The sequence below is a fragment of the Molossus molossus genome, unplaced genomic scaffold (assembly GCF_014108415.1).
Source record: "Molossus molossus isolate mMolMol1 unplaced genomic scaffold, mMolMol1.p scaffold_m16_p_11, whole genome shotgun sequence".
NCBI lineage: Eukaryota > Metazoa > Chordata > Mammalia > Chiroptera > Molossidae > Molossus > Molossus molossus.
In genome coordinates, this window is record NW_023425346.1 from 67,392,213 (window position 1) to 67,416,506 (window position 24,294).

Below are 24,294 nucleotides of genomic sequence, written 5' to 3' on the forward strand. Positions count from 1 at the left end.
GTTTTTAATCTTAAATTATTTACAAAGAAATTTATCTCCTTCTGAAATAGTAAGTCAAGCAGCATTTTTTCCTTCATGGATACAGTTGCTGGAATAGAAAAGTCTTAATCAACTGATTTAAACTTTCCACATTCTAACATAGATTTTAAATTTAAATATTTTTTTCTTGTACAAAAATCAATTATTGGTAATAGTTATTCCCCCTTAGCAAATCAAAGAAGCATTTAATCACACATTATAATACCAAAGAAAACAATATAATTTAAAAAATTATTTACACAGTAGCTCAGAACAATCAATTGACCTCCATTTTCATTCAAAGAAAAACAAGAGAAAAGGAAGTTTTTATTAGTTTACTCTCCCAAATAGGGGAAAAGTGGTTATGGAGGCCAACTCAGAAACTAGTTGTCCATCATCTGCTAGAATGTAACTCATGAACTGTTGCCCCCTTCTAATTCCTGTATTTTGTCACACTTATTGCTTTCTTTGCCCTCTTGATATGTACGAAGCTGCTCCATGAAGCCAGCATTTGGACATATGGAAGGCCTTGCATTTTTCACCAAAGTAAAAGCACTGGTAAATGAGATTTCTTCAGAATTCATCAGGAAGCCTATCACAATTGCAGCTGCCCTGGAAACCCCTGCATTACAATGAACAAGAACCACTCCATCCTGCAATAAAATCAAACAACACTACTCATTAGTCATTTAAGAAAGGTTATTAAATCAATCGTACATTCTTGCACTATTGAAAATTATAAAATAAAAATAGTCATTCTATAAATTTATTCATTTATCAAAATGCAATTCATTGTAAGGAAAGAATGGAAAACCCAATAAATCAACTAACCAACACCTCCTCTTTCTACCTCCTAGGATTGAAGTGCTTTGGTGATGTATTTGGAATTCTGAAACAGTATCCTTTGTTAAACTGAAGTAATCCAGTAAAGTATACATAAGAGCCTAACAAGTTAGCCACATATCTATAAATAAGAGAAAAATTACAGAAAATATATGTGGAAACATGAAGGAAACCATAATCATAAACTAAACAGAAAGCCTGAGACATTCCATGTACAGTATTCTCATAAAGCTAGTGTCATTAGTTTGGAAATCTCAGTATAAAATGATTAGCAAAATAAAAAAAAAGTCTACTCTTAGATACATTCTGGAGGGAAATTGAACAACAGTCTGGTGATTGTCAGGGTTGGGGTGGGGTGAAGGTGGAGGAGGGCATGGGGGATAAAGGGTGATGGAATAAAATAGTTCAATTTATGAGGTAGTAAAATGATGACACAAATAGCTCAGGACAATACGAAGTGGAAAAGGTAATTAGACACCAACATAAGGTCAATAAATGAATAACGTTTCAGATAACTTGAAAATGATACTTTACAAGTGAAAAGAGACACAGTGTAAGACCAGTGCTGATGGGGGTAATATTGCATTAATAATGAATGTGATAGATCTGATGGAACAACATTGATACAGGTTGGCTTATTTCAGGCTTTTAAAAAGTTAATGATCTAAATGAAATGCAGTAAATTGTGAGAACACACTACAGAACTATACATTTTAGTTACTTCATTTCTTGATTCTTCTTTTGATAAAAGATTGAAACGTAGAACTAAAAACTCTCTACCCAAAGTATATATTAGCAATACTATGTTTATAGCTCATTGGCTTATTTTACTTTTGCAAGGCAGTTTTCTCAGATTCATAAATCTGTTACAAAATTCCTTTCCTAGATCTGTTGTAACAGATTTGCAAGTACATCTCATTTCAAGAAAGCCAAATGATCCACAAAAAGAAATTGGTTAATATCTTGAAAATCCTCATATCAAAAAGACAATTTCAATATGTCATTTCCAGATATTAACTTTCTGTACAAGAAAAGCAAAACACAAATATTCATTATACGTATACAAAACTTTTCTCATTTTGTACAATAGTTCATTTGTATGAGACCAAAGACATTTTTGTTGTTATTATTCCTCACCCAAGGACATTTTTCCATTAATTTTTTTAGATAGAGTGGAAGGGAGGGAGGGGAAGAGAGAGAGAGAAAAACATCAATTTGAGAGAGACACATCAATTGGTTGCCTTCTGCATGACCTTGTCTGGGGCCAGGGATCAAACCCACAACCCTTTGGACCATGGGCTGATGCTCTAACTGCTGAGCCAAACCCGCCAGGGTGAGACTGAAGACATTTTTTTTTTATCCTCACCCAAGGACATTTTTCCATTTTTTGTTCAGACAGAGTGGGAGGGAGAGAGAGGAAGAGAGAGAGAGAGAGAGAGAGAGAGACATTGACATGAAAGGGACACATCGAGTGGCTGCCACCCGCACGATCCAACCAGGGCCGGGACAACTGCAACTGAGGTACGTGCCCTTAGTGGGAACCAAACACGGGTCTCTCTTGACAGCAGGCCAACGCTCCAACCGCTGAGCCAAACCGGCCAGGGCGAGACTGAAGACATTTTAAAATCAAAGTATAATAACTGATGAAACTATTAGTGAACTTTTATTTTATTATTATTTTTTTTTTTATCCTCACCCGAGGACATTTTTCCATTTTTTGTACAGATAGAGTGGGAGGGAGAGAAAGGAAGAGAGAGAGAGAGGGAAACATCGATGTGAAAGGGACACATCGAGCAGCTGCCACCCGCACGACCAACCAGGGCCGGGGACAAACTGCAACCGAGGTACATGCCCTTAGCGGGAACCGAACCGGGGTCTCTCTGGACCGCAGGCGGACGCTCTAACCGCTGAGCCAAACTGGCCAGGGCTATTAGTGAACTTTTAAAAAAATGTTTTTGTTTATTTTAGAGAGAGGAAAGGAGAGGGGGAGAGAGAGAGAAAGAGAGAGAGAGAGAAACATCAATGTAAGAGAAACATTTATCAGCTGCTTCCTGCATGCCCCACATTGGGGATCAAGCCCACAACCTGGGCTGTGCCCTGAATGAGAATCAAACTGGCGACCCCTTGGTGCATGGGACAGTACTCAACCAACTGAGCCACACTAACCAGGGCTCAATGAACTTTTTAAAACTCAAAACAAATGAAAGATTTCAAAGAAACTTAAATTCATAAAGCTTAATGAGAGATACCCTTCAGGGTCATTTTTAATATTTCTGATTATACTAGTCATCTTTATTTTATGACCCATACCTATGCCTTTGAAAATGAACCTAGCTTTACTTTCAGTATTATATACTATTCATCCAGTTTTAGCTAAGGTTTAATAATGTTAGTATTTTTTTCTCCCCTACATTCTTTATTTAACAGCTGCCTCTTTGGTGATTTCCATAGCATTTACCTATTTACCTTTTATTATTTCTTGGGTATCACACAGTCCTTGAAAGTATTTTCAGAAAATTATTGGCTTTATATCCCCTGTACAGAATTCAAAATAGTGACAATTAAATAATTCACAAATCAATTTTTTTTCCTTTTGCACTTGCTGTTATTCTCTGCCTAGAAGCCTTTGTTCCTCTTCTTGTCTAGCTAACTCTGGTACCTGCTCTAAGAAGCTGCCTCTCTGAGTGAGATGAGGGCAGGGCGCCAGCTCAGCCATCTCTGTATGTCTAGAACTTAGTAGAGTTTTTGGCACATACTAGATATTCCATAAATGTTTGCTAAGTGAATAAATTAATTTTGTTCTGTGTTTCTGAAAAGAAAGCAATCTCTTAAAAATTCAAATCACCATTTTGCTATGGGCAGTAATTAGGTTATAGTAATTCCATGTTATCAAGCTTTCTTTGTTCTCATGTTGTTATTAATAGCTTGTCAACTAGATTGCAAACTCCTTGAAGACAACAATATATATCCCTCGTAACTTCTCAGAATAAGTAATGAATATTTATTAACAGATTAACTAAGCCAAGTTCAGGTTTTTTATAAATGAGTCTCATGATATATAGAAAAATATATCATATATCATTATGTCTAAATTTGGGGAGTAAGGTGATTTTCCAATGTTTCTACAATGATATGGATTACTTATGGTTTTTTGGGTTTTTTTTAATCTTCACCCGAGGACATTTTTTCATTTTTTGTTCAGAAAGAGTGGGAGGGAGAGAGAGAGAGAAGCATCGATGTGAAAGGGACACATCGAGTGGCTGCCACCTGCATGACCCAACCAGGGCCGGGGACAAACTGCAACTGAGGTACATGCCCTTAGGAGGAACCGAACCGGGGTCTCTCTGGACCATAGGCCGATGCTCCAACCGCTGAGCCAAACTGGCCAGGGCTTACTTACGTTTTTAAAATCACATCAAATACATAATGAAGTAAACATGGATTATCAAATACATATTTTCATACTAACAAAACCTTTCACACATAAACAAAAGGAAGGGGGGCAAATAAATTTTCCAAAGAGAACTCTTGAGGCTATAAAGGTAAACTTACTATTTCCTTTTCATGTGTATTTCTGTCCCTTTAGGCATAAACCTGATAAAAAATGCATGAGGTGGAGACAGAGGAAGGACAGAGAAACAGGGTTTTATAAGTAAAGAAAGCAATAAGGAAAGATATGGGGAAATGGAAAACACTCCATTTGGCAGCTAAAAGCCTCAAACCAGGGCCTAAAAAGGTGGTTTTGAAACATGCAATTTACCGGGTAATCAGATTTCATGACACTTGCATATACAATAGACAAAGTCATAAAGAGGTCTCATCTAGAAAAAAATGAATGAAGACAATTCAAGAATTCTATTGCTAAAATATAAATATGTATTAATCTAAACAATAAAGAGTTTTCAGGTCAAGGAAATATTGACTGAGGTTAGGATCCCAGTATAAAACATAAGACTTGAGAAATCAGAACGTATTGTGGAATTCTAATAGAACTGGCAGCAGAAACATTGTATGCACCTCCTCAGATTCTCTTGGTTCCAGCTTATGGACCCTAAACTTGCTCTACCTCAGTCATCACCTCTGTGGCCAACTGATCCTTTTAGGCCTATTGAGTTTTGCTTGGCTAAAAAGGCTCTTTCCCAGTGGCAGTTTCTGTGTAGAAAAGGGGTACCCTGAGTTCTGGATTTTCTTGCTGCTTCTAAACTTGAATGGAAAGTCATACCACAGGGCACTGGGTTTGGCTTCAAGGTGGCTGCTGAGGAGTCAAATGGTGTACTCTGGAATTGTGGGGTTAGTTATTTCCCCATGGGTGAACTCTGACCAATGGGAAACAGGGGCTGACAGAAAGCCAGGCAGATAAAGTCTCTCTTACCTCCCTCCCAAATTCTGTATTGAGGTTTCTTTGTACTCCCTGCCCAAAGATGTTTGGGGTGGTAGAGCAGGTGTACCTGCTGAGCACCCAGCTACATCACTGTCAGTTCATTGTGAAGTTGAACTCAGCAGGGAAAACACATCATCTTATGTTGCCTTTCATCCTTTCCTGCATCAATTCCCTTCCTTTTCACTCCAATGCCTAGGGATTGCACCTCTCAAATGAAGCATCCACTCTTAATCCTTGTCTCAGGTTCTGTTTTTTCAGGAAACCCAAGCAAAGGACCATTTTACCAAACTATTACCCTTTCTACTTTGGATTTGCAACATGTACATAACTTCTAACATTAATATGAATATGGATGATGTCTATACTTTACCATCTTAAGGTATATTCTACATATTCTACAGCCAATACAAAGACATTATCATTTTTATTTTTAACACTAATTACTGCTATCCTGGAATGTTACAATCTAGAGCCTATTACATTTTTCACAGAACAGTATGGACAATATTGGGATTTGAATTAGAAAGCTTCTTACTTTTCTTTCATCCAAATATCTGCCATGAAATAAAGTTGAATGGTAAGGTTAAATAGTTTTATATTTTCCAGGTAACCTAGAGAAGGCAGTTAGCACAATGCTGGGCACATACAGCACTCAATAAATATCACTAAATGAAAGAAAGGGAGAAAGAAGAAGAAAGGAAGCAGAAAAGGCAGAAGTGAGATTAGACAATTCAATTAAACTGTTCTAATGTTAGGTGTTCTTGGGGAGTTAACTTTTCCTTGTAAGGAATTCTACATTCGCATCTACTCATCTCACATAAATTTTGTAAGAATCACATGCTGATTAAAAGTGACATCATTTCAAGGTATAATTACTAGTATTATAAGGTATACTTAGAAGCCCGCTGTCAGTGTGTTAAATTGGATCCGGTACCAAGATCAAAGTATTATACCATCAGTTGGTCTTCTAAAGTCAGAGAACCAACGGACAGCATCTTATCAGCATTTTTATACAATCTCAGTAAAGCAATAGCCATTTAGTTCAGAGAGCACCCTAACATTCTACTGCTAAAAATACACAGATTCACAATCCCTACTGAGGCCACAAAAAATAAATGCATACTAATCTTCATAAGTACATTAACAGGACTAGAGCAACCTCTATCCTATAGTCCACTTGATTATCTTGCAAATTGGTCAGTGGGCAGGTGGTTATAAACTATCAAAGGAAATCTAAGTACATTTATACACAGGCATAGAAAGAGAAGAAATTAATTTTAAAAATAAATATCTCATTGAGAACAGAGTAATTGGAAAACTAAACAGTTGTAGGAATTAACAAAATATTGTTGGAGGGAAAATTTCATAATGGTACTCTACATATTCATGACAAAAAGAATAAAGATCAGATAATGGACCCATATTTTTAAATTTCTGCTTTTGAAGAACCAGAGATCAAAACAAAACTTACCTTCATTTTTGCTTGTTCAATGAATTCAAAACATTCTGGAAAATATGACAGGATGTTGGTTTCAGGCAAATCCAGTATAGAAATGCTCTTATATATAAAGTCACTGAGGAAAGCATTTTCAACTCCATATGCAACATTGAGAATATGAGTCACCTAAAAGAGAAAAAAAAAAGATGATTTAAAAAAAAAAATTCTCATGAATTAGGTTAATTAAAAAGAGGCTGTGATGTTGAGATCTGTAACAATTTGAATAACTGACCAATTTGCAAGATAATCAAGTGGAGTATAGGAGAGAGGTTACTCTAGTCCTGTTAATGTATGTATGAAGATTAGTATGCATTTATTTTTGTGGCCTTGGTAGGGACTGTGAATCTGTGCATTTTTAACAATAGAATGTTAGGGCACTCTCAGAACTAAGTGGCTACTACTTTCCTGAGACTGTATAAAAATGCTAACAAGAAGTTGTCCTTTGGTTCTCTGACTTTAGAAGACCAACTGATGGTATAATACTTTGATCTTGGTACTGGATCCAAGTCAACACTTGGACAGCTGGGCTTCTAGTTATTAACATGTTTGAATAATACTTCCTCAAGAAAGCCTGATCTGACTGCCTCATCCCTCACTGAGGTGCTGTTTGTATATACTTCCATAGCACCCTCTACTTGTCCTATTATAGCTCTGACAACTCAGACATTGTTTGTCTCCTTCACTGTATTAGACACTCCACAAACTATGGAGCATGTTTAGCTTACTCATGTTTATAAGTCAGCCTTGTGAATGAGAAGTGACCTTGGCACAGAAAGTACTTAAGATATTTGTTGAATAAGTCAATGAATCTCCATATAAAAAAACTTAATTAAGGGAAGTGTATCAGCAGCACAAACTTCCCTTTCAGTAAGTATTTCCTCTTTGTAAGTACATGGTTCTCCTGTGTATCTGCACATTAGAATCACCTAGTGAGCTTTTAAAAACATCAATGCCACTGGGCCTCAAGCCCAGAGGTCCTGACGAATTAGCGTGGGTGAAAAATGGGATGGTCATGAAAGATTTTCTTTCAAATGGTACACATGAGCAACCTCCTGCACCATGTATGCTTCAAGGCCCTGTCCTAGAGCCCACCAAGCATATGGAAAGAGCCACGGAAAGTCCTTTAGGGGAATCCAAAGGCCAAACAAGAAAAATGAGTCATTGTTTCTTATCAAACATGCTTCTCAGAATATTTATTCTTTCTTAGTGTGCGTCTTAGTTTTTGGTTTTTCTAGCTTCTTTTTGCATCTTAGGTTTTGGCCTGCTCTCCGTATTTTCGTGTATTTCACACATATCATAGTATTTGTCCAGCCCTGCCTCTCCTGCCCCCACTACCCTCACAAGTGTGGCTCTGTAGTGCCCTGCACTTCCATCCAGCACAGCTGACTGGACTCGAGTGGACACCTGACTTGAGCTAGGCTGATCAGATTATCTTTAGAAAATTCTTTAAAATAGGTGTAAAAGATAGCTAGAATGATCCACAAATTTAAGAGCTTTAAGACAGCCAAGTGCTCAGAGAAGCTGAAAGATCCCTAACTGCAAAGAAGAAGAACAGAGTAGATGTACAGAGAAGGCCCATGAGGCCAGTGGACAGAGGAGCTATCTAGAATGGCCTTCTATTCCCTGGCACCACCACACTCTGCCTGTGGGTTCCAGAGATCCCCCTAAATCATCACACACATCCTCTTTCCTTGCTTGGGTGTCTGTGGTACACAACCAAAAGAACAGAGCAGTAAGACACTCAGGGAGCTGGGCCTTATAAAGACAGAACGATAGGTCCTTTACAGACTGAACAGCCTTGTGGAAGAAAAACAACAGAAAGGACCTCAAATGTCTACTCCACACAGACTCTCAAATAGAGGGGAGATGGGAGAAGCTAGAAAGAAGGAAGGACATTTTTAGAAGATAAAGTCTCAAATATCCTTCTGCTTTCCCAGTGAAGTCTCATCTATGTCAAGCCACTTGCTCACTCCCGGGGTCCTTCTGGCCAGTATTATAGGGTTCTGCCCTTAACTACATAATATCTTCCAATGTTTTATAATATCGATGTGTTTGCTTTGTCTTTATAACTATATTCTATATTCCCAAAAGACCAGGAATGAGGTCTGACCACTTCCAGAATACACATATAAAATATATATGTACATATATACTACATTTATCTGTACATCTTCTCTATACATCAGAGGATTATGGAGAAGACCAAACGAAAATCTTGGGAAAACCAGTTGAAAGGTAAAAGTGCACTACAAATATTGTAGATTATTAAACTACCCAATGCCGGCAATTTATATGCATACTGCTTTAATGGTCTTGATTAAAAAACATACTGCTCTAGCTGGTTTGGCTCAGCAGTTAGAGCATTGGCCCGTGGACCAGAGAGTCCTGGGTTCGGTTCCCACTAAGGGCACATACCTCGGTTGCAGTTGGTCCCCGGCCCCGGTTGGAGCTGTGTGTTGTGTGGGTGACAACCAGTCAATGTGTCTCTCTCTCTCACATCGATGCTTCTCTTTCTCCCTCACTTCCTCCCTGACTCTCTCCCACTCTATCTGAAGATAGATGCAAAGGTGTCCTCGGGTGAGGATAAAAAAAAAAAAAAAAAACAACATACTGAGTCACAAGTGGCGGTGGTGATAGGGACCCAGCCTAAAACCCTTCTAGTAATCAAGCGTGCTTCCAAAATGCAGTTACAGAGGTCCTGACCATGGCTCCCTTTGAGGTTCCCTTCATAATAGGATAAGAACAGCCTCTTTATTGAGTACTTATTATGTGCTAGGCATACAGTTTATCTCAATCCTCATATTTAGGTGTTATTTCTCACTTTAATACAATTTTAGTTTTTGAACTGGTTCAAAAATAAAAACATTAGAAAAAGAAACATTAAGAATTCTTGCTCTCACACTGTCCCTACGCACTCCATTATCTGCCACACTAGTGACACCCACCTTTGTTGGTTTCTTGTACATTCTTTTAGAGTACCTTTATGCAAATATTTTATTTAATCCCTTTCTTATACAAAGACAGCACCTTAGGGTTCCCCTCCCCATTTAAATACATCCTGGAGATCTTTTCATATCAGCCTTCAGAGACCTTTTCTGTATTCCTTTTATAGCTATATAATATTCTATGATGTGGATATACTGTTGTTCATGTAACCAATTCCCTATTGATGGACACATGGTTTGTTTTCAGTAATATGCTATTATAAACAATTCTGCAATAAATAAATTGGAACATTTTATGTTACACTCAGTTTTCTATCCTCCCTAGGACTTCATCCGGCACACACCAGGCACCTTATTAATATAGCAACCCTTATTACCATATCTAAACATTAATATAAACTCTTACAGAAATTTTTGAAGTGCTCCTCCACAAGAGAATTTCTCCTAGTGACAGCACTTGACTTAAATGCTAGGACCTCCCCCTGAAATGTGCCGTGTATTTAAGTGAATACTTCTGTTTTGCAGCATCCTTACATTTTCCGAGAAAGCCTCTATTCAGCTGCTCTGCTTCTTCCAGGCATTCAGCAGGTCATGTGCACAAAGACAGAAGGATCTTTTAAACAGCTACCTGGTTCACATCACCAGGATGAAACGGATTTTGAACTAGTGTATCATAAGAGGGGATAAATCATAACAATACTTGCCAATGAACAAATATATCAGTTTTTCTATTTTTCATTTTTACTGAGAAATTCTTTCATTTAAAAAAATTTTCTTTCTTTATTGGTATTAGACGGAGAGAGGAAGGGAGAGGGAGAGAGAGAAACATCAATGAGAGAGAATATCGATTGGCCGCCTCCTGCACGCCCCCATGGAGATCAGGCCCACAACCTGGGCATGTGCCCTGACCCAGAATTGAACCGGTGACCAGTGAGCCACACCGGCCAGGCGAGAAACTATTTCTTATTGTCAGGCAGGAACTATTATAACAAGGGGAGTCCAGTTTAAGCACAAGTAAGTTGACAACTAAACATATCAAATTAGTTAATGAATTGGTTAGTAGCTATTTCTTTGGGGAAATTAATTGCAAGTGTTTATCACAAAATTTTTAACCTCAGGTCAATCAAAACTTTTTCTCAGAACTGTGGGCAACAAAGATTAAGTAGGACAGGTCTCTATCCTCTAGAAGTCTGCTGAATAATAGAGGAAAGAAAAACATGTTAAAGAAGATAATAATACAAAGCAGAGGTGTGAAGAGCTATAGAACAAAGTGTTATGGTACCAGAAGGAATAGATTACTGAACTTGACCCTCCCAGCCCTACCCTGAAAGCCTTCACATTTGCTATTCTCTCAGCCTAAAGTCCTCTTGCTCTGACCTGAGCATGGCCACCTCTGTCATAAGGTCTCAGATGAAAAGTAATACCCCCAGAAAGGCCTACCCTGACTCAGGTTGCCGCCCCCCCAATTCTTCGCATTGCCTCATTTGAGTTCTTTCAGAGAATGTATTCTCATCCCGAAGTATCATATTTAAAGAGCAAGGATCTTACTCCTGTTCATTTCTGTACATCCTGAACCTAGAAAAGGGCCTAGACTCATTTACCTTATGGGTAAGAGGCAGGGTTGCATTCTTTTGGCTACTCCCTGACTCTCAAATCACTTCTGCTCCACCCTCCAGTAAAAATCCTTGCTCTTTGAGGTTCACACAGACTGACTATATTTTTGGAGCACCTGACTCTCAGTTGGCTGAATCCTACTCCAAGTCCTACCATTATCCTGTGTGACATAAATTTCCACTAGGGTTTAACAGTCTCCTGACAGCCTTATCTCCAATGATTTTCCTCATCATTCCACTTCAATCATATTCCTTCAAGGCCAACACCCAAAAGTGCTCCAGGTCTGATATAATAAATATACTATAAACATTTCGCTCTTATCTTTCCAGTTCTTTCATTCAGTTACTTCTACTAGAACTCACAAGAAACATCAGCTCCTTGAGATTTCCATTTCTTCTTATCCATCAGCCCCCTCTTGCCTTTACTTCCTCTTCTCTTTACCTTATAGTCCATGGTCTACCTCCCCTGCACCCATCTGGTAAAAACTGACTATATACCAGAATGCTAAGCATTGCTGGAGAAAAGTAGTACAATATTGCAGATCACAATATTTATGAGAGTCTACCTTTCTTGACCCTCAGCAATGCTTAGCAACTATATTTCCCTAGTAGGCTCTCTCACTCATTCTCTATATCAGCTTCTTCCAACCTTTTCCACTCTCCTAATAACTTTCAACCCTACTACCTCTTCCTTCCTCCAGCAGATCATCTTAGACTACTTTAGTAAAAAGGGAAGCCATCACATAGGTTCATTCTGGAACTCTGTTTGGGGTCAAACTGCCTACTGCTTTCTTGGCACATCCCTCTGGCCACAATTCTTGCTCTATTTTTAATTCCTTCTTCTACCATCAGTGTGAAAGCTCACTCAAAACTCTCTCAACTCTCTCCTTTGACTGTTTCTACTCTCCTTTCCTGCTTTCATTTTCTGTCATCATTTCTTTCATTTCTCAATCATCTGAAATCTGGCTTTAGTGTCCAATTCAAAAGAAACTGTTCCCACCAAAATCACTAACAACTTCTTTGTTGCAAAATCCAATGGCCATAATTTAATGTTAAGTGTACTTAAACTTCTGGCAGCATTTGATTCTGCTGACTCCTACTTAAAACACTCACCTTCTTTGGCTCCCATGATATCATACTTTTTTGACTTTTTTACAACCTCTTAATTCCACCTTTCTGACGACAAATTCTTCTTCCTTTGACCATTCCTTATGGTTTGGGATTACTCAGGGTTCTGTCATAGGCCTGTTTCTCTGTTCACTTTATACCTTTCCCCAGGTGATTTAATCTACTCCAATGATTCTAATCACTGCGTATATGCTGAAGGCTCCTAAATCTATATTTTTACATCTCACCTGAACTTCAGACACCATATATCAACACTGTCTACTGAATAACTTAACCTAGATTATTCCCAACATCTGAAATAAAAAATGTTTAAAACTCAGCTCGTTGTTTTTCCTCTAAAACCTGCCCCTCCCTATCTGTGGAATGGCACCAACCCTCTTCAGTTACCCAAGAAAGCTGGATATCAGCTATGACTCCTCTTCCCTCAACCTTGCCCTCCCCCAACCCTGACCTGTAGGTAATTAATGGTTAAATTGTGAGGATCACACCCTCTTTTTAAAAAATCCTCAAATCACCCTGGCCAGTTTGGCTCAGTGGTTGCAGTGTCAGACTGCGGACCAGAGAGTCCCAGGTTCGGTTCCCGCTAGGGGCATGTACCAAAAAAAAGAAAAAAATCCTCAAATCCACCAGTTTCTCCTTACACCCACTGAATCCTAATCTAAGCCACCATCATCTTTTTTGTTGTTGCTGGATTAGTGCAACAGCCTTATAACTAGTCTCCCATCTCTATCTGGATGAACCCTCCGATCTATTTTCCACACTGCCTCTAATTAATAGTCTTTCTAAAAAGAAAATTTGATCCCTGGGTAAAACCTTTCAGTGGCTTTCCGCTGTCTTTTGGACCAAATCCAAACAATTTACTGTGGCTTACGTGGAGTTTTGTGATCTGACTCATGCTTACCTCTGGCCTTGTCTCTTGGTACCCTTCTTTCTCACATTCTCTATTTCAGGGTTACTGAACTTCTTTTCTATCCCTGAAAAACATCAACCTTTCTCTTACCTATGGGTCCTCACACTGTCTGCTCCCGCCCCATCACCTTTCAGACCAAAACTTCAACATCACCCCCTCCAGGAAGAATTCCATCTCTCCTATCCCCAACCCAACCTGGCCCAACCCAAACAAATATGGGTTAAAGGCAGTGTCTCCTATGTACTCCAATGGCAACTTGCACTTCTCCATCAAAGCACACAATGCCCTGCACCATAGCTGCTTACTTGTCTTTCTCCCCTCCCTGCCCCTCAAATCATAGCATCCTGTGAACAAGAACCTGTTGCGTTCTCAAACCACAGCAATTCCATGAGTCTGAAATAGCACTTGACAAAATAGTATATGACTAGAAAAAAATTTTTAGTAAGTATTGAAATGAGTAATAAATCACATTAGGTTGCATAGAGGAAGGTGGGAGGAAATGGCATCGGGGAAGAAGTGTTATTTGAGTTGGAACTCAAGGCCTGGGTAGAGCTTAGACAAGAAGAGGGAAAGACCTATCTCAAACAGAGGAACTACATAAGGAGGGGCAAGATGTGTCTCCAAAAACAGGTTCATGAGGATACATGAAGGAAGACTGAGAGAAAATAAAACTGGAAAGATGGATTATAATCCATTTATTTGAATTAGATGTAATAATTTTTGCAACTTTATTAAAACGTTAGCCAAAAATGTTACCAATTAAATGCTGAAATGGATCAAAACAGTTTTTTCCCAATAAATGTAACATTTAAAATACCTTCTAGCCTGGCCAGTGTGGCTCAGTGGATTGAGCATTGGTCCCTGTTCAATTCCTGTTCAGGGCCCATGCTCTAGTTGTGGGCTCTATCCCTAGTAGGGGGCATGCAGGAGGCAGCCGATCAATATTTCTCTCATACACTGATGTTTTTTTAGCTCTCTGTCAAAAAAAAAAAATCAATAAAAACAAATTTAAAAAATAATAATAAGTCCTGGCCGGTTTGGCTCAGCGGTTGGAGCGTCGGCCTGTGGACCAGAGAGTCCCAGGTGCGGTTCCTGCTAAGGGCACGTACCAAAAAATAAAATAATAATAATAATAAGATACTTTCTATACATGGTTCCAGACCAAAACATTTTTTTTACCTTGTGCTTTTTCAGTATATCCAGATCATGAGCAGCATCTTGTGACCCTATAAGAAATAAATCATATCATCTTGAACATGAAAATAATCATTTTGACTTTTTATCCAATTTTTGCAACAATTCTGTTAGTTATACATTTATTTTTAAAAAATACAAATTTGGAGGACTTCATTTCAATTTTCTTAAAAACACCTTGGTGGTAATTATAAAAATACTCATCTTGTATATACTCTTGGACTGTGATATCCCACTTCTAAGAATTTGTCCTAGAAGTTCTGGATGTTACAAAGATCAGCTATGAGGATGTTCATCATAGTATTGTTTGTAATACCACAAAAGTAAAACAAACAACCCAATAATATGTTGTTTTTAATCTTGTTTTTTTTTAAAAAAAAGCCCAATAATAGGGATTGCATTAAATAAAAGATGGTCCAACTGTATAGTAAATATATAGAGATATTATAAGTGATAAATGTCAAAGCTTATTTAGGGCATGGAAAAATATTCCCAGTATAGTAGATGATAAAAGCAGGTTACACAATACCATCATCCATTTCTTTAATAACAAAAAAAACATATGTGTGCTTAAATGGACAGAAGTATACATAACAAAATGTTAAAAGTGGGACTACAGGTGATTTTTTTCTTTTTTATGCTCATTTGTTTTGTTTTGTTTTTATAATAAATAACTATTTGTTTTGAAGTTTAAAAATGAATACCTTTAAAAAGACTAAGTACCAGCTGATTTGGAAACACCTAGTAGATTAAAGCAAACACTGTTAGTCTATAGAAGTCCACCCACATTCTGCGTACCACTAGGGCTGTACCCGTTTATAGTCTCTTCCTGTCAAAGTTTGCTTTCCAGATTTCCCACACTTGGAAAATGACTCTAGTTAATAAGCACGTTCTTACAAGTATATAACTAGTTAAAATAAAGTGAATTATACAATTGAAAAGCTAGGATATTTATTATTCAAGTACTTTACTTTCCTGAATTAGGTTTTATTTCCATAAACAATGTTTTTCTTACTTTACCTATCTGGAAAATCTGCCAGCTTCTATGACATGATTTTAGGCAGCTGACAGGCCAGTAAGTGTGTGGTTGGTCAATATTCTCTTGGTAATAAAAGCTGACAGGCTCCTCACTGAGCTTACATGCAACTTTATTCTCCTTAAAATTTAGCCTATCAAAATATTAACATTTGTTAAAGCTGAACGGTGGATACATATTGTTTGTTATAGTATTATCTGGAATTTTCTATACATTTAAAACACTCTATAATTTTTTAAAAATTTCTCAGTTTTCTATCAGAAGTCCTTACCATCTCCAGAGGGGTGAAATGGGACCAAATATTTAATTGAAATTTGGTGGTTTAACATACATTCATCTTTGAAATAGTAATTCTACTTTGACTAGTCCTTAAACAAATAAACAGGAATAGGTCTATTTCAGAGTTGGCTGCCATATTTTGAAAGTGACTTCCAGAAAATGAGTAGTATTCTTGAGGCAAAAAAACAAAAACAAAAAACATGCAACTTGTACCTGGAAAGTATTATACTAAGGGAAATAAACCAGTCAGAGAAAGACAAGTATTATATGATCTCACTCATTTATGGAATATAATGAACAAAATAAGCTGATGAACAAAACAGATCCAGAGACACGGAAGTAGGGAACAGACTGATAAATCTCAGAGGGAAGAGGGTGGTGGGGTAGGAAGAGATAAACCAAAGAACTTATGTGCATATATGCACAACCAATGGACACAGACAGTGTGGTGAAGGGGGGTGGGGGGAACAAGGGAGCAGGAGGGAGGAAGGTATCAATGGAAAAAAAGAAGGGACATCTGACATCTGTAAAATTTTCAACAATAAAGAAAAAATTAAATGTGAACTAATAAAAAATGCTACTTGTATGCTCTGTTTTTTCAAACAATGAGAAAATTATGAGTGGTAATAGTGTGGGGGGAAATTTTAGTCAACACAAATGAACTTCAGGTAATGGTCTTATGTGTTTCATCTAATACTTAGTAGTATTCAGTTCAAGTTAATTCTCTCTAAATTCTAGATATAAACATCAGTTTTTTTTCCCAATTTTAAATGGCTGCTTTGTGTTGCAGTCTTGTATTAAACTTCCATTGGTAAAACACTTATTAAAAGAAATAAACACTAATCCAGTCAGTGTGGCTCAGTGGATTGAGCTTCGTCCGGGTCAGGGCACATGCCCAAGTTTCATGCTCACTCCCCAGTGGGGGGTAGTGCAGGAGAAAGCCAATCAATGTTTCTCTCTCACATCAGATGTTTCTCTCTCTCTCTCTCCCCCTCCCTTCCTTTCTCTCTAAAAAAATCAATAAATATTTTTTAAAAAAGAAATAAACACTAAATGATATATTATGACGTGTTATTAAAACCTTTGCTTTGAAAAAATAGTATGGTATACTTTTATAAACGATCTCAATCAAGATTTAAAAACAAATATCAATTTTAAGAATTTGATTTTAATGATGACTACATGAATCTATACTTGTGTTAAAATTCATAGAAGTGAATACTAAGTCAATTCTACTGTATGACAGTTTTTAAAATAATAAAAATGAAGTTGAGCCCTGGCCGGTTTGGCTCAGCGGTTAGAGCGTCCACCTGCGGTCCAGAGAGACCCGGGTTCGGTTCCCGCTAAGGGCACGTACCTCGGTTGCAGTTTGTCCCCGGCCCTGGTTGGTCGTGAGGGTGGCAGCCACTCGATGTGTCCCTTTCATGTCGATGTTTCCCTCTCTCTCTCTTCCTCTCTCTCCCTCCCACTCTGTCTGTACAAAAAAAAAAAAAAAAAAGGAAAAATGTCCTCGGATGAGGATAAAAAAATAAAAAAATAAAAAATAAATGAAGTTGATGAATAGGAATAGAACTAAACAAAGAGTTATAATAATAATAATAATTTATAGTTATATTATACATTGACACAAATTACTAATACTCATTATCTTGGCCAAGTTTTATTAGGAAACTATTACAGATGAGATAACTGATTTAGAAGCAATACAAAGGTGGGAAAAAGTAGGTTTACAGTTGTAATACAAATAAATAACAGTACAAGAATAAACTTTCACATACTCATAAGTGTAAACCTACTTTTGCCCACCCATGTATATATTGCATGCTATTATTGGGGAGTTGAGACTTGGAACCAGTTCAATTTGTTTTTTTTTTTAATTCCTCACCTGAGGATACTGTTTATTTACCATCAGATAGAGTGGGAGGGAGGGAAGGAGAGAGAGACAGAGAGAAACATTGATGTGATAGAGCCAAACTGCAACTGAGGTACATACCCTTGACCAGAATCGAACCGGCAACTCATTGGTTCTCGGGTCAACATTCTAACTGCTGAGCCAAACCAGCCAGGGCAGAAGTTCAATATTTTGCAATCATAATATATGAATCATAAAAAACAGGCTACATAAGATCTCCAAAACCCTGTTTCTATTTTTTAAGAGATCTTTTTTAATGAAAATACCAAATATTGCATAAATTCTGATGTAGCATATCCTAATTTATAAATCACTTTTCACCATCACAAAAACAAACCAAAAAGGCATTATTACATTACTGAAAAGAAAAATAAATGATATTCCAAAGAGAAATGTGTAATTTGAGAAAACTGATAGGAGTGAACATTAATAAATACACAGAAATAGGAGTATAAATTAATAGGATACAATGCAATATTTAGGAAAGAATTTTACAAAATAAATAGCTATTCAAATTTAATGTATTATCTGCCCCCCAAGAATATTGGGTTTCCTAGATCTTAAACATCCTCTACAATCTTAGAAAGGATCCCAAGTTTTTCACCTATAATTTAAGGGAAGATCTCAAAATGTAACTTTTTTTTTTTTTAATATGTTTTTATTGATTTTTTAGAGAGAGAGGAAGGGAACGAGAGACAGAAGCATAGATGTGAGAGAGAAACATCGATCAGCTGCCTCCTGCACAACCCTTACTGGAGATTGAGCCTGAAACCCAGGCATGTGCCCTGACCAGGAATCAAACCAGGACCTCTCAGTTCATGGGACAGCAGTCAATCCACTGAGCCACACCGGCCAGGTTCAGCTGGGACTTCTTAACAGAGCAGATATAACAACAATAAGTGCATCTTTTAACTACCCAAGAAAAATAGAATTTTCTACTTTTACAAATGAAGTTTGACTTAAGAAAAGTCCTAGTGATTTTTGTTGTAAAGATATAATTTGCAAAGCCTAGGAAAAAATGCTCACTAAGATCAAGGGCCTATGTAAGATTTTTGAAAGGCAGAAGCTTGTTTGAATTTATGAACTAACTGAAAAGGACAGATTATATTTTTAAAAGACAAAATATATTTTAAATTATATTTTAAACACATTATATTTTACATAAATATAAATGTATGTATTATATTCAGCTCTCCATTTTTTTTTTTTTTCATTCTCCACCAAAAACAAAAGTTAATGGGCATATAGTGCTGGGTTGGAGTTGTGTTGCTTTGAAGAGATAAAAAAAGCTATGGGAAGCAACCTAGAAACAACCCCCATCTCCAGAAAGAAACCTAGTCTGGTCAGAAACAACCCCTGCATCATTCATGTGGAAGAACTTTAGATGTAACCATACGAGGGTCCCTCAGGAATAAGGCAGTTGTAACTAGGCAGAACCAGGTCGATCTACCTCTCAGAAGAAAAGAGGCTGTCCTGATGAAAATATCCCATTTCCTGGTCCAGAGAGGGAACCAAATAAGGACCAGTTTCAGAAGCCCCTCCAGAACTTTCCTAGGATCTTGGGAAGGGTTCCAATGCCAATATGAGAAGATTGCCTTGATCAGCTCACTTCGGATATGTCTAGATAAAATGTAATAATAAGCATAGTTTAAAATTCTACAATAATTTTAAACCATTATTACAACAATGGAAGCCAAATCACTGAAAAATGTGCCTGGATATATTTCCTTTCCTAGAAATGGTGTGCACTCCCGGGTGAACTTTCCAGACTAGTTAGATGGCCCACTTAATTTTTCACTGGGCTTCAGAAACTAGTTGGAGATCTTGGTGAATTTAAAGACAGCTCATGCAACAATTCATATAACAGTACAATAACAATACATATGTATACTGCAATTGATTTGTCTCAAAATCTTTTTCACACACACACAGTTGTTGTAAAACCCCTTTACAACAACCTCAAAACAACCCTATGAGATAAGCGATACTGTTACTTCAGCTTTACAGATGGCTTTTAGGACCAGAAAGGATAATTGACTTATACTAGATCACCTAGTTAAGTTAGAGGCGCAGCAGGGCTGAAAGCCTGAACTTCCTGAGACCGTCCATATATGCACAGAGAGCAGGAGTCAATCAGACTTGAGCCTGATGTCCAGCTGTTATATACTAGGTGTATTAACCTTGTGCGAGTTACTTAACCAATATTAAATTCAGTTCCCACCTGCAAAATGGAGCTGAAGGTCCCTACTTCACAGAGTTTTTGTAAGAGATGCTGTGTGCAACTGGCTATTTCTGACTCCCAGTCCAGTGCTTTCACTCAAGAATGGCTTGGCTGCATAAATATTGACAAATTATTAATCTTTCCAAGACCTAATTTCCCTATTCATAAATGAAAAATAATTCAAACCAACTTGTAAACATTGTTGACTTTTTTTTTTTTTATCCTCACCCAAGGACTTTTCTTTTTTCCATTTTTTGTTCAGATAGAACAGGAGGTAGAGAGAGGGGGAGAAACATCAATGTGAAAGGGACACATCCAGTGGTTGCCACCCACACGACCCAACCAGGGCCGGGAACAAATTGCAACCCAGGTACGTGCCCTTTGTGGGAACCGAACCAGGGTCTCTCTGGACTGCAAGCCAAAGGTCTAACCACTGAGCACCCGGCCAGGGCTGTTGACTATTTTTTAAGACTACTGTACCATACATATTCTTGACAAGCTAACAAGTTTATACTTTTATAACTGTGCTTCATTTGCTCTTTGTAGACTAATCTTTGTACAGAAAATCCATATTTTTCCATAATACAAAAAGTCATAAAACTATCAGACGCATAACTATAAAATAAAGTCCACCTTTTCCTTAACATTCTATAAACAGCCACCATGGACAGATGTGGTCACAGGAGGCATGCATTCCTTATGATTGGTAACAGTAGAGCAGGCAAACAAGCACTTGACTATTTCAAGTACTAACTTTTCTATAACTTTAAGTTAAAACTTTTAGTTTTTCCTAATAAAAGCATTCTCTTAAATTTCATTTTTAAAAGTGATATCCTTTTATAATTAAAGACAACATTACATTAATGTGTTATACTCCAGAGAAGTTAGAAAAACGGGAAGAAAGCTTTTCCAAAATTCAAATACCAGGTGCTATGTGCTGCTAGAATCTACACTTCCAATGGCTATATTGTGGGGGCAGAAACATCTCTAGCTAGCTAATGTAAGTCCCATGTCCAAAAAAGGAAAGACTTTTACTTTTCGGAAGGAGAGCTGGATAGCACAAACTATTACATATTAAGGGAAATAATGATCAAGTAATATGATCAGAGGACTTAATGACAAATCGATATACTCACCCAGGAGCAACCATGGCTTAATAACGCCAACTTGCAGATCCAAGCTAAGATCCTGCACATAACCACAACCACCCCCACTGCTCGGCTCTACTTCTTCCACCACATGAATTCTGGCATCTTTCCATGTTTCTATAATTTTCTTTCCAGTGAGCGTTGTCACCCTGGTGCATTGCTTCCTGAGATTATTCCGGGAGAATGCTTTAATTTCCTGGTTAAGGGAGTGCATTACATGAGCAGTGACTAGGAACAAATACAAGCAAATCCAGCCAGCACAGAAAAGGGCTGAACTGCTTGTCCCTTCGTGCTCAGGTAACAAGTGCAGCTCAGGGGTGCACTGCCTCCAAGAGACAAAAGCAGCAACACCCGGCAGACAGAGACTTCCGGCCCCTTTTTCCCGGCTCCACAATGTAAGGCACGCTTTGATTGGCCATTGAGAATCGGGCGCCGATTGGATGCCCTTTGGTCAGCGCAACTTTGCGTTTTCCCTGTAGATTCAAGGATCCGCTCTAGCGTCTTCTTACTGGTGCTGTGTAAATCTAGCTGTATTACTCACGCAGAGTGGTAAAATATGTCTTAATTGGACACTTTAATCTGCCCCACTGGCCCTTTTGGGTCGGTACTCCGCAGGACTTCCAGCACCAGGTGTCAGTGATCGGTTTTCTATCACTGTAGGTTAGGTTTGGCTGTTGTACAATTGTTTACAGATTGAATCTTGCAGCATGCATGGCAGATGGCTTCTTTTGCTTAGCGTAATGTTTTCGAGATTCTTCCTTGTTACGTGCATCAGTAGTTTGTTCCTTTTTACTGCATACCAGTATCCATTGCATGGATACTTTATCATTTGTTTATTCCCAAAGAATATTGAAGTGGTTTCTGGTTTTTTGGTTGTTATGAATAAAGCTGCTATGAACATTTAAAAAAAAAAAAAAAGACTTAATTGGAGAGAGGACTCGTATTTCCGACCTCTTTAAAAGCAGTGATTGTCTATGTTCGATTGGTGTCATTTGTGGTAGTGAATAATAAGGGCTGACCTGGGTTTTGCATCTGCTCTTATTAATAAGAATCACACTGCAAACCTTCCTACTTCGCAGAGCCTTTCCTGCTCGCCTCTTTTAGACTGATCCAGGGGGGCTACAGCAGACATTCAAAGGTACTTCCCACTGTCTGCCCTTCACACTTTCTCTTTCTGCTGTTACTGCCCAGAGGAACTTCTACTAGAGAAAGACTGTACATTTGTGAAATAACAATTTAAATAAAATCTGCAAAGATATTTTTCTTTAAAAATTTTAAGCCTTTTGTAGGCAGATTGACAAGAGCTTAAAACATGTATTTGCTGACATCCCTCCTACATTTTCACCATCAATAAAACTGCTGAAGAAGCCTTTTATACAGTAAATATATACACACACTGTAAGAAGCATTGCAGCAAGTCGTTCCACTGTGTTTCAGAAAATCAAGTATGCATACATCCAGATTTTCAAAACACCCATTATAGAATGATGATTCTAATTACCTAAGGATGATTTTTTTTTCCTGCAAAAGATATCACAAGATTTCTTTGGAATTTTCCTTTCCACACATTGCATTTAATGAGAACATTCTCCAACACCACATATTAAAATTTTTGTTGGATTGAAACTCTCTGATGTCAAATGAAAATAAACCAAATTTCTCCCTATTGAAAAAAGTGATATATCAGCCTAGGCTACCTACAAGGCACTATAAAATGATGAATTAAAACATTTATTTGCACCGTTTAAACAATCACAGGTTCATCAAAAACAACTCTAACCACAAGTAATTCCATATACTTATCATAAATGAAAAAAAATAACTACCAACTATTGAGCACTTACATACTAGGCACTGAGCATATAAGCAATATCTAGATTGTCAGTGTTATCCATCTGGTGCTTAATGATGCTTTACAAACATTATCCCATTAGATCTCACCACAAGCCTATTATGTATACAGTAGTATAATCATCTACATTTTACAACCAAGAAAATTCAGATGCAGTGAGAACAAAAATCATATCCTACATTTCCCAGCTCATAATTTTATAATCACAAACAATACCTAGGTTTGTTTCAGCCCAATGCCTTAGCTCTTATTTACTATGGAATACTGTTCTGCTCCCAAAAAAATAATTATAGCTAACAAATATTTACTGAACATCTATTATGTGCCAGGCACTGTTATAGTCACTGGAGATATAGCAGTGAATAAAAACAAAGGTTGTCTTTTGCAGAGTTTGTATCCAAGTAGAGGTAGTGGATGGACAGACTATATATAGCTCTGCATTAGGTAATAATTTAAGAGCTAAAAATAAAAATTGAATAAAAATAAAAAAGCAGTGTGTTATTTGTTGTAGATTAGTGAGAGAAGGCCCCTCTGATGAAACAAAATTTGAGCAGAGACTTGAATAAAGTGAGGGAGCCAGTCCTGTGGATATCTGGGGGAAGAACTTGGCAGACAGAAGAAACAGCAAGTGCAGAGATAGGAGTATACTGGTGGGAGGTAGGAGAAGGGGAGGTTCAAGAAACTTCCAGGTGCCTAATGTGGCTTTCGGGGGTGAGTGAAAGAGTGGTAGGAGATGAGGTCAGAGAGAAATGATAAAGACTTTGGGTTTTATTTTGAGTAAGATGGGAAGTCACTGGAGGGAAATGGGTAGCAGAGTCATGGGCCCTGTACTACTCAGATACTCCCTGTTGCCTAGGAGTATTTTTGGCTGACTGGTTACACACCCTTCAGGGCCTGTTTCAGCTGCAGAGGGATGCCTTGCTTGAGGTTGTACCCTTCACAGGACAGAGCACATCCATGACTGATTGATGAGAGGGCATAAAGGCCTGGCCATCTTAGCTCAACCTGAAGCAACTCTGAAGCACCATTCTAGTTCTAAAGTCCAACATGTGGTTGGCCAAGCCTATCCTTGGGCCTGCATAACCTCCTGACTTCTCTGTCTACCCAATCCAGACCCTCTTCTCCTTTCCACATATGTTGATCCCAAGGACACTCCTTGAAAAAGTTCTACATGCTAAAGTCTACCTCAGTCTGCTTCCAGGGAAACCCAATCTGTGACAAGTGACATGATACTATGCTTATGCTGCTGAAGGATCTTTCTGGCTGCTGTGAGGAGAGGGGGTAAAATGGAAGCAGAGAGATTTGTTAAAAAAATA

The 24,294-nt window shown here is 37.8% G+C and overlaps 1 protein-coding gene across 1 annotated transcript; it reads right to left on the bottom strand.

Annotated features, from left to right (window-relative positions):
* Positions 1 to 239: 239 nt before the first annotated feature.
* Positions 240 to 21,504, bottom strand: DUSP19 (dual specificity phosphatase 19). The gene is made up of 4 exons (XM_036254677.1): positions 21,115 to 21,504; positions 14,516 to 14,562; positions 6,714 to 6,866; positions 240 to 671 (listed from the first exon to the last, which is right to left on the bottom strand). The coding sequence occupies exons 1-4, from the start codon at positions 21,338 to 21,340 to the stop codon at positions 432 to 434; spliced, it is 666 nt and encodes a 221-aa protein (XP_036110570.1). The 5' UTR covers positions 21,341 to 21,504; the 3' UTR covers positions 240 to 431.
* Between the last annotated feature and the right edge of the window lie 2,790 nt (positions 21,505 to 24,294).